The sequence below is a fragment of the Thalassophryne amazonica genome, unplaced genomic scaffold (assembly GCF_902500255.1).
Source record: "Thalassophryne amazonica unplaced genomic scaffold, fThaAma1.1, whole genome shotgun sequence".
NCBI classification, from domain to species: domain Eukaryota; kingdom Metazoa; phylum Chordata; class Actinopteri; order Batrachoidiformes; family Batrachoididae; genus Thalassophryne; species Thalassophryne amazonica.
The window spans coordinates 243,457-257,500 of record NW_022986235.1 but is presented as its reverse complement, the minus strand read 5'-3'; the positions used below and the strand labels follow the sequence as shown (position 1 = coordinate 257,500).

Genomic DNA, 14,044 nt, shown 5'->3' with positions numbered 1-14,044 from the left:
TACACAACAAAGACACCAACACAATCAGCAGCAACCTCCAAGAGCATCCAGAAGAGCTCCGCGTGAGCAGGCTCTACAGGAAGGTCAACTCACCTGCAGAGGGCGATACAGAGCATACTCATCCCTGAACAGCTGGTCATGGTGGGTGACACAGTCCAGCCAGCGACCGTCCACTAGTGCCTGTCCTATGGCGATAGCCTGGGCCCTGAAAAACAGGGCACGAAGGGAGCCTGTTACCACACGGAACCTGAACAAAGCGAGGAACTGCTCAGTCCTACTACTGCCCTGAAACCTGGTTCATGTTGATGGTGAAACAGGTTGATAGTGAAATTGCTTTTGTGTTGTGTGTGTGTGTCAGGGCCTGACTGTTTATGTATTCTGTTGCTGGGGTTTTGGATTGTTTTGTTTTCTTCTTGCTTTTGTATTTCTTTTCTGTGTTTTCTGGGTTTGTGGGGTTTTGTTGCTGGGGCCTGTCTGTGGTTCTTTCTCTCTCTCGGGCCACGCCCCTCTTCTGGTTCTTGCTGTGCACACCTGTGTGTGATTCATTGATTGCCACCTGGGGCTTTATTAGCTCACAGCTTGTACCAGCTGTTTGCCAGTTTGTTGCACCCTGTGCCTTCATACCAGCTCTTGCTCTTGTATTCTCTAGATCTGCCTGCTTCAGTGTTGACTCGACCTCCTGCCTGTTTATTCCGACCTCGTTTTTGCCCGATGTTCTTGGTACTGCTGCTGTATTTTTTGGACTGCCTTCCCGTGCACCGACCATTGCTTCCGTCCTCATTAAAGCCTATTTTCAAACAGAGCTGTGTAAGTGAGTCTTGCAATTGTCTCCTACCTAACCTGCCTGACAGAACAAACTGGCCAACGATGGAGACAGCAGACTCAGACACGTTCCACCTGGCAGTTCGCCACCACAGCCAGCAGCTCGCACAACAGGGGGACAAGCTAGATATGCTAAGCTCTGGGTTTAGTGAGCTTGTTACTCGCCAAGAGACCTTTATGGCATCAGTTAGTGATCAGATGAGCAAACTACTGTCCCAACTCGATCATCAGGCAAAGTCGGATGCAGCCACCGGCAATCCCAGCCAACCACCAGGGCTGCCAGCTGTTTCGTCGGCCACTGTTCCGGTGCCAGTTGTTTGCAACCAGCTGTCACGTCCAGAACGTTTTTCAGGTGACTCAGGAGACGTTAAACCATTCGTCACACAATGTGAATTACATTTTGAACTCATGGCCTCAATGTTTCCGTCTGACAGATCCAAGATTGCTTACATCATCATCACCCGCCTGTGCTTCGCTCCCGGCGTTCTCAAGAGCCCTCGAGCAGGTTTTTCAGCACACAGCCCCGGGATGTGAAGCAGCACGATCCCTCCTTAAACTGAAGCAAGGCAGCTGCCGAGTCGCAGATTACGCCGTAGACTTCCAGATCCTGGCAGCGAAAAGCGAATGGAACCTGGCTGCACTCCACGACACTTTTTTCCAGGGTTTGTCTGCAGAAATCCAAGACCAGCTCGTGGCCGTAGACTTGCCGGAAGAGTTAGACGATCTCATTGCGCTCGCCATCCGCACAGATCGCCGCCTACAAGACCGTCCTCGCCGTGGGAACCGCCATCCAGACTATTCTTCCAACACGCCTCCTGCCCGTTCTGCCTCATCCTTCCAAACCCGGCCTGAGTCATCCCAGCACAGAACTGAGGAGCCAATGCAGCTCGGGCGCATGCGCCTCACTCCTGCTGAGCGACAGTGTCGCCGAGTGGACGGCCTTTGTTTTTACTGTGGTCAAGCAGGCCATTTGATAGCCGACTGTCAAGCCAGGGGTGCCACCATGCGGTCAAAGGCTGAACTGTGGGTGAGTCAAAATTCCATCTCCACTGTTTCTACACAAACTATAATTCCAGCCACTTTAACGTCAGACCATATGTCCACATCTGTTTCGGCTTTTATTGATTCTGGCTCTGATGCCAACCTGATTCTCTCATCTCTTGCCAGGTACCTGCGTCTGAAACTACATAGGATTACTCGGCCTCTGGTGGTACATGCTGTGGACGGTCACATCCTGGGCGAAATCACACATCGTACTCAGTCTGTCAAATTACTGATTTCCCATACACATTCAGAGTCAATCAGTTTTCATGACTCACTCGCTAATCTTGGGGCATCCCTGGCTGCAACGGCACAGCCCGAATTTCGACTGGGTCAAGGGCGAGATCACGTCCTGGGGTCCAGCCTGTAACTATTCATGCCTGCCTAAACCCGAACATTCTCCGCAGGGCACTAATCCTGACCTTGCGGGGGTACCTGAATGTTACCACAATCTAGCCGCTGTATTCAGTAAGGTAAAAGCCAAGACCTTACCTCTGCATCGCGAATATGATTGTGCCATAGAACTCCTCCCCGGGGCGAGTCTGCCACGGGGAAAACTCTTTTCTCTGTCGGCACCTGAACGCCACGCGATGAATGATTACATACGGGAATCACTGGCAGCAGGACTAATTCGTCCTTCTTCCTCTCATGCAGGGGCGGGGTTCTTTTTTGTCAAAAAGAAGGACAAGACGCTCCGTCCCTGTATCGATTACCGAGGTCTAAATGACGGCACCATTAAGAACCGCTATCCGTTACCACTCATCTCCTCTGCATTCGAGTTGTTGGAGGGAGCCACAGTTTTCACTAAGCTTGACTTGCGTAATGCTTATCATTTAGTCCGAATAAGACAAGGAGATGAGTGGAAAACAGCTTTTAACACCCCGACCAGTCATTATGAATACTTAGTCATGCCTTTTGGTCTCACCAACGCTCCCGCTGTCTTTCAGAATTTAGTGAATGATGTGCTACGTGACTATCTTAATAAGTTTGTTTTCGTATATCTGGACGATATACTCATTTTCTCCCGGGATTTAGCTACACACCATGATCACGTACGCACCGTTTTACGAACCCTCCTTAATAATGAGCTCTTTGTGAAAGCACAGAAATGTGAGTTTCACAGATCCACAATCTCCTTCTTGGGTTTCATTATTTCATAGGGTGAGATAAGGATGGATCCGGAGAAAGTGGCAGCGGTGCGGGATTGGCCAGTACCCGTAACTCGTAAAGAGGTTCAACGTTTTTTAGGGTTCACAAATTTCTATCGGAAGTTCATTCGGAATTTCAGTACGGTAGCAGCGCCACTGCATGCGGTCACCTCGACACTGCATCCATTTGCCTGGACCCCGGAATGCGAGAAAGCATTCAAGACCTTAAAACATCGCTTTACCGCGGCCCCCATGCTACTCCTCCCTGACCCCGTTCGGCAGTTTGTGGTGGAAGTCGATGCCTCCAACATTGGGGTGGGGACAGTGCTTTCGCAGCGTAACCCCACAGACAATAGGTTGCATCCGTGCGCCTACTTGTCTAAAAAACTGTCGCCGGCGGAACGAAATTACGGCATCAGCGACCGCGAACTGTTGGCGGTTAAAGTGGCCTTAGAGGAGTGGCGGCACTGGTTGGAGGGGGCACAGGTACCATTCATTGTTTATACTGATCACAAGAACCTTGAGTACCTCTGGGCAGCTAAACGTCTAAACTCCCGTCAGGCCAAGTGGGCTATTTTCTTTAGCCGATTTAATTTTATGCTGTCCTATCGACCAGGCTCCAAAAACGGGAAGCCAGATGTATTATCCCGTCAGGGGGATCCGGATGACGCGCCCGCTGATCCAGACACCATACTACCCGAGTCCTGTTTTGTGTCCGCACTTACTTGGGACATTGAGTCGAGGGTCAAATCAGCATTAAGTATGGATCCTACTGCCGCGGGGTGTCCGCCGGGTCGTCTTTATGTCCCCACCGCGCTTCGGGGTGAGGTAATTCGATGGAGTCATGATAACCAGTTATTCTGCCATCCGGGGATCAAGAAGACCATCTCCGTGATACAACAGCGGTTTTGGTGGATAGGACTTGTCAGGGATGTGACTGAGTATGTGAACGCCTGTCAGGTTTGCGCTACGCAGAAATCCGCCAACCGTTCACCTGCGAGTGCACTATTATCGTTACCGGTTCCTACCCGTCCATGGTCGCACATCACCTTGGACTTTGTTAGTGGTCTCTCACCCTCAAAGAGTAACACAGTGAGTCTAACAGTTGTCGATCGCCTGTCCAAGATGGTTCATTTTGTCCCATTGCCACGCCTCCCGTCCGCTAAGGAGACGGCAGTAGTCATGTTGACACATATTTTCAAATTACATGGATTGCCACAGGATGTTCTGACCGGGGTCCACAGATTGTGTCGCATTTCTGGAGGGAGTTCTGCCGCCTTCTCAGGGTCACGTCAAGTTTAACCTCGGGCTACCATCCGCAAGCCAATGGGCAGTTGGAGCGGTTTAATCAGGAGTTAGAAAAGGGTCTCCGCATCCTCGCTTCCCAAGATCCGGCGTCCTGGTCATCACAACTTACTTGGATCAAGTTCGCGCACAATAGTTTGCCTTCCGCGTCCTCCGGTTACTCCCCATTCCAGGTGGTTTTCGTTCACCAACCTTCCGTTTTTCCCACAATTAACAACAGCTCGTCTGTTCCTTCGGCCCTTAGTCTTATCCTCCATTACCGACGAACCTGGGAGCGGGCTAGGCGCACTTTAGTGCGTTCTTCCGCAGCCTATAAGACCGCCGCGGATCGCAAGAGGTCCGCCGCGCCACCGTACGCTCTCGGACAGAAGGTTTGGTTGTCGACGCGTCACTTGACCCTACGAGGGGTTCCCAGAAAACTGACTCCCCGGTTCGTTGGTCCCTTCTCGGTGTCTAGGGTCATTAATCCTGTTTCTGTGCATCTCCGCCTTCCCCGGTCCATGCGCGTCCATCCCACTTTCCACGTTAGTCAGGTCAAGCCGGTCCAGTCTAGTTCGCTGTGCCCTCTCCCTGCTGGTCCCCCTCCCCCCGCCCGGTTCGTGGATGGTGGCCCGGTTTACGCCGTGCGCCGCCTTTTGGCCTCTCGCCGTTGTGGGCGTGGTTTCCATTATCTGGTTGATTGAGCGGGTTATGGCCCCGAGGAGCGGTCTTGGGTTCCCTCCCGGTTTGTTTTGGACCCTGGTCTCATTCGGGCCTTTCATGTGGCTCATCCTTCCTCCCCTGGGCCGTCGGGAGTCGGCCGTGGGGGCGGGGGTACTGTCAGGGCCTGACTGTTTATGTATTCCGTTGCTGGGGTTTTGGATTGTTTTGTTTTCTTCTTGCTTTTGTATTTCTTTTCTGTGTTTTCTGGGTTTGTGGGGTTTTGTTGCTGGGGCCTGTCTGTGGTTCTTTCTCTCTCTCGGACCACGCCCCTCTTCTGGTTCTTGCTGTGCACGCCTGTGTAGACCTCTTCAAATGAGACCTTTTTCATCAAACTGATATTATTCCCATTCTCCAAGGTCTAAATTAACTAAATATACCAGTTACTTTGATCTTGGACCTTGGCTATGCCTGCCTCAAGAGCCATGTAGTTTTATTGTTGACTTTTTTCAAAAACACTGCAAAATTCGGGATATTATGTCCTTGTTTTCTTTGTAGCTTCCCAGAGGTTGATGCTGTAGCATAGAACTATAGACTACAGAGCTCATGAAAAATGAGAGCAAAAACAGAAGTGTTGGATTTATATTTTTGTTCAGTGTATAATTGTTTCCTGGAGGTTAATGCAAAATATTAAAATGCATGTTTTGTTTTAATAGCAGTGCTAATATATTCAGTATCATTTGGCTCATTGTAACTAAATATTTTACTCATTACTTCCAGTGAAATTTATGATTTTGTTTACTTGGTGATAATTTGGCTTTTTACTTGTCAAACTTGTCATGTGACGTTCACTGAGCTTGACGCAGCATACCGCTTTAGTAAAGCTGTATAGACTATAGAGTAACATTTTTGAGATAAAGTTATGGATCATATGATGTCATCCTTTCCAAGCATCAAAAATATGTATGTTTGTGCATTACAATTAGTTAAAATTTACACAGGTGTTCATGTGTTTGACACCATTTGCAAGATAATTTTATTAGCTTTCATTTGGTACCACTTTCAATGCTACAGCATCAACCTCTGGGAAGCAACAAAGAAAACAAGGACATAATATCCCAAATTTTGCAGCGTTTTTGAAAAAACTGCATGGCTCTTGAGGCAGGCATAGCCAAGGTCCAAGATCAAAGTAATTGGTATATTTAGTTAAGTTAGACCTTGGAGAATGGGAATAATATCATCAGTTTGCATAAGTTTGATGAAAAAGGTCTAATTTGAAGAGGTCTAACACCTGTGTGTGATTCACTGATTGCCACCTGGGGCTTTATTAGCTCACAGCTTGTACCAGCTGTTTGCCAGTTTGTTGCGCCCTGTGCCTTCATACCAGCTCTTGTTCTTGTATTCTCTAGATCTGCCTGCTTCAGTGTTGACTCGACCTCCTGCCTGTTTATTCCGACCTCGTTTTTGCCTGATATTCTTGGTACTGCTGCTGTATTTTTTGGACTGCCTTCCCGTGCACCAACCATTGCTTCCGTCCTCATTAAAGCCTATTTTCAAACAGAGCTGTGTAAGTGAGTCTTGCTATTGTCTCCTACCTAACCTGCCCGACAGAGTGCCAAATTAATTCATTCATGTGAGACCTAAAAACATTTAGTAAGTCTTAAAGTTTCGCCACTGTGTGAAATCAAATATTTCTTCCAGGTAGTAAAGAGTCCTGATTCCTAATGATCGGGATTATTTTTACATGTGGAGGAGGAGTAATGTCACTACACCAAAAAACAAAAACTAACTCCCTTTAGCTCCCCCCTTTTCCACTCTAGGTCACCACAGCGGATCAGAGGTGGACCTGCAGGTGATTTAGCACAAGCGTTGACATAAAATTGAACATTTCCAGTCCATCTAACGTGCATGTCTTTGGATGTGGGAGGAAGTCGGAGTACCCGGAGGTGCACTGGCGTTCTGCATTCCTGGACAGTCGCCTCTGTGCTCCTTCTCACTGGCTTTATTTGTTCCGCGGCTTTAAACACACAGTCATTTGGACACCGTGATCCAACTTTTAACTTTGTGTTCATCTGTTATTGACTGCAAAATCACTCTTTTGTGATTTGGTGTTCTGTATAAATGCTTGTCTTGAGTACGTCATTGTGTCAGTGCGCACACACAGCAGAGCTCATCTGATCCATAACAAAATGTTAAATCTATCATAAACATACTTTTACAGCTGCTTATACGAAGGAATGAACATGCAACAGTTTTACCAAGCTATTACAATATAAACATTACAAATATGTACCTTTTAAGCTGTTCCAAATATGTTCTCCACCTGATGAAGCAGCATAGAGGGAATAAAGGGGCCAGATGAAATGGTCCTCTGTGATTCCAGAAGCAATTAGAGGTGTTTTCACATCCAAGGTGACAGAAAATGATTCATCCGCTACAAAACAATTATTTTTATATACAACATCCGGCACACAAAGGAGGTGGAATTGTAGTGCAGAAGAGGTCAGAGTGAAAATAGCCTGTCCTGTCCTTGGAGCTGTCAGGCGCTGGGATAATGGGCTTTTAACAGCCTTGTGCTCACCACAAACATGCCTCTAAAATCCTCGTAGTGCCTCGTACACAAACTGCCCCACCACTGTTGTTGCTAAATTTTGAACTTCTTGAAATTAGGGCCACGCTAAGAGATGAGCCTCGTTAGCCAAATATTCTGCCTCTAAGACCCTCTGAGAGCCACTATTCTCCCACGATTGTTGCAGGGCTGGCACTGAGGCAATATGGCTAAGCCTGAAACTAATTTGTCAAGGGGTTTGGGGGCCGCCTAGGTCCCCAATGGGGTCCAGGGGCAAAGCCCGAGGCTGGGGGCTGCGATTTTAGGCCTTTTCAAACCTGTTTGGAAAGCTCTCAGATAGGGCTGCAGCTATCGATTATTTTTGTAATTGAGTATTCTATCGATTATTCTGGCGATTAATTGAGTAATCGGATAAAAAGTACTTTTGCATTTTTAAACAACATCAATAGTCCAGGGCTCCCTCTAAGCAATGGCACAATGTTCCTGTGTCAAAGTATTGACATTTTGCTGAAATGGCGATGGGATGTTGCTTTCTGTTCTGTTTTTTTCCCCCAATTTGTAAAATGTAACCATTTTGAGTTTTTGTTTTTTTTAAGGTTGGTGGACTGGATCCCTACATGATTTTTAATTTATTTTTTATCCCCGTTTCTCTGCGATTCAGCAGATGCATTTCTGCAGGAGGTTGAACGCAGCCTCGCAGTTAGTTTTTTTTTTGTTACCGTGTTTGTGAAGTGTTGTGTGTTGCCCAGAAAAAGCGAAACACTTAGTGCGAGTCTGAACAGCAGCCGGCTTCGACTGTGGGAACCCGGCCATCGGGTCAATAGTCACTCAGCACGTCGAGCAGAACGTGTGTTTTTTTAATAATAGACAAACACACTGCTTCGCTTTAAATGTGCAGTCAGTCTGTTTCAGATGATCAGTGTGGAGCCTCTTTCTCTTAAAAGGCTTTATTTTACTCTGTGTCGCATTGGAAAGCGATAGCTTTAAGGGCTAAACTATTAGCTGTTACACAGCCTGAGTGCATGCTCTAGTCTTCTCCTGTTGTTTTTCTGGGGACGTTACAGTACCACACACAGGCCTGGCATATGTACTACAACATTTAAACAAAGCTTCGAGGCACAGAATTTGCCTCGATCATTTTTTGTAATCAAATTATTTGAGTAATTGTTTCAGGCCTACTCTTAGGAACGCCCAATGTTAAAGATTTTAAACAATCATTACCATCTTTGAGGTCAAGTGCTTTGTGTTTTACAATGCAGTTTTCTAAAGCAAAAATAAAATAATCACAAACAAAAACTGGGCATAGGTTCCCCTAACTTCTGCAGGTTTTGTCTACATACTACCATCACTGAACACTTTTGCTGCTGGGCTCATATTTTCAGGGCAATTATTTTATAGTTTATTCAACAGACCAGTCCAAGCGAACATCAGTGTGAAAAGAAAAGCAAGGCAGAAAATGAAAAAGGTTGGGTTCGCATCCACTCCAAGTTTCAAATATGTGAAAAACAATTATTATTTCAATAAATGAATGGTTATTAACTTACAACATGAGCTAAGCATTTCATTTTTGAAATGCCAAAATTCATAAGCAATTTGAATTTTGAAATTTAGCGAACACTCGTAATGGATGCTTAATCCTTTTACTAAGACCTCTTCAAACTACACAGATAAAAAACATAAAATACTACTTATGGCAATCAGCTGCACTGGTCAAAATCATATCCACTAAATAATCTCTTTCTTCAGTTTGATCGCTTTGTTTAACAGGCGCCTGCAAAATGCTAAGAAAAGATTTTTGTTCTGATACAGATCGAGCCACATTAAAACACGTTCAATGATTGGTTATCACATCGAGCTGGACCGATGAAAAATCGTGTTATTAAACAAAGAACAGGGTATATTTCGCAGCTCTTATTATACAAAGAACCGGTATATTTCCCGGTGCTAAACGTCATTCGCGGACCATCCCCTCAAACTCTGTCATAATTGTGTTATAAACCAGTCACCATTTGTTTTATTATACATCTGTGTAATTAATAAAATTATCTTCACGGACAATTCGTTCGCGCGCACGCAAAAAAAAAATTTAAAAAATTAAAAAAACACCAGCTGCTGCTGCACTTCCTCACTTTTTCCCCCTCAAACTCTGTCATAATTGTGTTAAATAAAAGACAAAAGGGACATAAGTCCTGCTCACAGGCTGATTGCCAGAGACAGAACATGTCCACGTCAAGTATAAACTCCAGACAGACATCTCCATGTCACTACACATCCACAATGTGTCCTTCCATAGGGATTACATGGCAACCTGTCGCCTCCGCTGCATATATCCTGATCCAAAAGCTGGAAATCCAGCTCAGGCCGGAAAAATACCAGGCCTGTTGTTGAATAACTGGACTTGTACAAAAAAAAAGAAGAAAAAAAAAAAAAAGCTACATGGCTCATTATTCATCCTTCATTATTTGGTGGGATCAAGGCTTTATTTAAGCAGCACAGCTTCAGTGCAAATTGATGGTCACGAGCAGATGAATGCCTTTTTTAGGAAGACTGAAACCCATTTTGACTGGACCCCTTCACCAGTTCTGTCTTAAAACACTCTGAGGTTTCTGAGTGGATGCAGCAATTAGCACATGCTCCCAGACATGAATTTCTAACTGGGCCACTTCTGCCCAGTCTCCATGTAATGTAGAGTTGTGTAAAACGTTCACCAAATCTGCTCTGGGGACCCAGAGTCAATAAAGGGAGAAGCCAAAGGCTCTTACTATGGAAGAAAATCTTAAAAGTTCAAGAAGGTTCAAAAGATGGTTCTTATGACACTCGGAGGATACCTGGTGGAAATGGTGCCGTTCCTCAGCAGCCAGTTGACCAGCTCCTTTCCCACAATGCAGTTGGGGTAGGTCCTCAGCCAGTACCTGTGGTCCTGAAACTCCATCCCTGTGTTGTTGTGGCAGATCTTCTTCCATAGGTCCTTCAGCTGGGTGGAGTCCTGCAGATTACAACATATGCCATAACTCCAAGAAAATATCTGGGCTTTCGACTCTTTGTCTAAAACTGCGTTTCCCAAAGTATTATATACATCTACCCCAAACGAGACCCCCCCCCCAGCCCTGAAATATTTTGCCAAAAAATACTAACAGGAAAAAAAGGCCAAATATTCATTTATTTGGAGGTCAGTAATTATTTCAGCACATCCAGAGTCCTTTGATTCTGGTAACAACAAATAAAAAAAGAGATTTTTGATGTTTGCCAACCTGGATCCAGATCACCTCCATTCAGTGGAGTCTTCCATGTCCTATCTGTGGCGCAAATGTGGTGAGAATCGGTGAAGTAGTTTTGGTGTAATCCTTCAAAGACGATATAAAGTGAAACTTGATCCAGAATCCAGATCCAGGTCCAGATCATCTCCAAAATTTAATGGAGTCTTCCATGCCCTCATAGGTATGTGTGTTGAAACCTTCGTCAAAATCCTTGAAGCAGTTTTGACTTAATCCTTTAAAGCCTATATAAAGTGGATCTTGATCCAGAATCTGGATCTGGTTCAGCTCCAAAATTCAGTGGAGTCTTCATGGCCTAATATGTATCCGTGGTGAAAATCCATGATGTAGTTTTAAAGTAATCCTTTAAAGCGTATATAAAGTGAAATCTTGATGCAGAATCCGGATTTGGATCCGGATCACCTCCAAAATTTAATGGAGTTCTTCCATGGCCCAATATGTATCCGTGGTGAAAATGTGATGAGAATCTGTGAAGTAGCTTTGACGTAATCTTGCTAACAGGCAGGCAAACAAATAAATAAACGCTGGTGATTTTATGTCCTTGGTGGACGTGTAAAAAAAAAAAAAAAAAAAAAAAAAAAAAAAAGGCACTTAGGGGGAAAAAGCTCTTTATAATATACAAATAATGAATGTTTATGAGTTCAATGGTACGAATATTTCATGAGGTGAAATCTGGAAGAAACCATTCAACGAGGCTTCGCCATTTCAGAATTAAACATTCATTCCACTGAAAGAATGTAAAAACATTAAGTATTTGTTTTATATAACGGCTAAAATAGATCCTTGTCATTTGATATTTTATTAATTTATAAACAACAGAAAAGGGACTTCGATTTTGGTGTTCCACTGTAACGTGTAGTCCAGTGATGCCGTGCACTAACTTCGGACTTCCATAAAAAGACTATGTGTAGTTCCTCAGTTCAGCCAAAAATCACGTCAATGTTTCTTGTGAGCAGCTCTTCATGCATCCAGACGGCTTACAGCGGAGTGGATTTTGTGTGTGTGTGCAGCAGCGTCTGTTAGCTCAATCAAATCATCGTGTCATTGTCCCCTGCGCGTGCGTGAACACACACAACCAGCTCAGTCGACTGTACGTCCTCAGTGCAGCAGAAAAAAAAAAAAAAATCACGTCAGAAATGAGTCGAGCTTTTCTTCTCTCTTCGTGCTCACAGCCTCCAGGCAGCACAGTGGATTTGTTCTGTGTGCGCGCGTGCACGTGCAGAGTGCAATGGTACCAAACGTATGGAACCAAATTTGCACTCTAAATGCAGTGCAACACAAATGGGATGAATTAATCCATGTCATGTGACATACAAAGCACCAATCAAATGACAAGGATCCATTCAGCCGTATGTATCAGAGGCACTTCACCAACCTGATAATACCAGTTTCGATGACCGAGTGCCATCTAACCCCCTGGACACACTAAAACAAGAATTGAATGACCTCCTTTTCAGGGCCAAGACAAACGGATTAGTAACAAAGAATATGGGCGTTTGTACCCAGCTGAACCTTGGTCTTGCAACTTTTTATATGGTGCCCAAGATGCACAGAGATGTGAATCATGCACCGGGCTGCCCCATCATTCATGGTATTTGTTGTGGAATTTTCGCTACGATGTCAGCAGAGAAATGAGACCAAGGAGCAAGGACCACCAGTGACTCAGATACGTACGATGCAAAGAGAGATTTAACTGCAGTTGAAGCAGAAATCAGGCGCACCTAGAGAAGATCCAGATGGATACTGCATGCAAACATATCCCACGGAGCCTTCTGATCTCACAAACTCAGAGTGCCGTCTTAAACAATCCAAAACACAATCATGGCCTTGGCTGGTCAGGCCATGATCAGATGTTTTGTCGTGAACGTAGAGGAGCTCAACATATTTTATTCAGCAAAGACAAACAAGCCAGGAGTGACCCTGGCCTCGTTACGCTCATCCTTCAGACCGAAGTAAAGCATGCATTTTTCCTTCACAGTGCTGGCATTCTCTGGGGGGTTCCCATGATGCACCGAGTGTTTCTTTCTCTTTTTGCTCTGTATGCACCACTCTGCATTTAATCATTAGTGATTGATCTCTGCTCCCCTCCACAGCATGTCTTTTTCCTGGTTCTCTCCCTCAGCCCCAACCAGTCCCAGCAGAAGACTGCCCCTCCCTGAGCCTGGTTCTGCTGGAGGTTTCTTCCTGTTAAAAGGGAGTTTTTCCTTCCCACTGTCTCCAAGTGCTTGCTCATAGGGGGTCGTTTTGACCGTTGGGGTTTTTCTGTAATTATCGTATGGCTTTTGCATTGCAATATAAAGCCCCTTGGGGCAACTGTTGTTGTGATTTGGCGCTATATAAATAAAATTGATTTGATTTTCAAAATTATTTTGTACAAGATACCACAGATGTACTCAAGATAACTTCTTGAGTACATCTGTGGTATCCTGTCCTGTACACAGTCTTGATAAATATTGGAGATGCCGGATTGTTTGTTGCTGTGATGCTCTGAACTTCACACGGTTGTATACGCTTCTTTTGTTTCTGTTTAACACTCTTCTGATTATTAATTGTATCTACTCTGAACGTTATTTAACAACAGTCCTGTTGTGAATCGCTAGCAGTTAGCATTTTCTAGCGGTTAGCTTTCGCTAGCTAGGTCGACACCTCCCCTCTCCGTTGTTACTTTTATAGCTCTTTCTTTTCTACCCATTTAATACTTCTGTTCGTTTTTCAGTTGAACTGCTGTGAATTTTAAGTAATTATTTTACTCCTGTGTAAAATCTTAGGAGCAGCTAGCATTTTCGATAGCGGTTAGCTTGCGTTAGCTACTTCAGACCCCCATCATCATTTTTTTTTCATTTTTTTTACACTCCTGTTAGTTAATTAACTGTTTAGTGTATTTTATAGCTGCTGCTTTTTTACCTGTTTAATACTTCTGTTAGTTTTTCAGTGTAACTGCTGTGAATTTTAATTTATTTATTTGCGTCTGTGTGAGCCTTAGGAGTGGTTAGCTTATCCATTATTGGTTAGCTCGTGTTTGCTTGGCTACATTCTTGAATTTTTTAGTGCACAAAGTACACTACTAATTATACTTTACACCGTCCGTAAATCCTGCGTGATGTTGGAAGATAGGGTGGCTCTCTTAGAGAGCCGTGTCCGTAAGTTAGAGCAGCTTCTTAGCGCAATGGAGTTAGATATTACGGGCACTCCAGATGAGGTTAGTGTTGGGCCAGTTAGCGAGTCCATTAGCATCAGCTTAGAAA

General features: G+C 44.8%; 1 protein-coding gene across 1 annotated transcript in view; it reads right to left on the bottom strand.

The window, feature by feature from the left end:
* pikfyve (phosphoinositide kinase, FYVE finger containing) overlaps nt 1-14,044 on the bottom strand; it is a gene marked incomplete at its 3' end in the record, with an annotated part of 153,362 nt that overhangs the window by 56,265 nt on the left and 83,053 nt on the right. Inside the window, exons 9-10 of the mRNA XM_034165223.1 lie at nt 10,353-10,510; nt 94-205 (exon numbers count right to left, since the gene is read on the bottom strand). Coding sequence (XP_034021114.1) covers nt 94-205; nt 10,353-10,510 — 270 coding nt within the window. The remainder of the gene's footprint in view (nt 1-93; nt 206-10,352; nt 10,511-14,044) is intronic.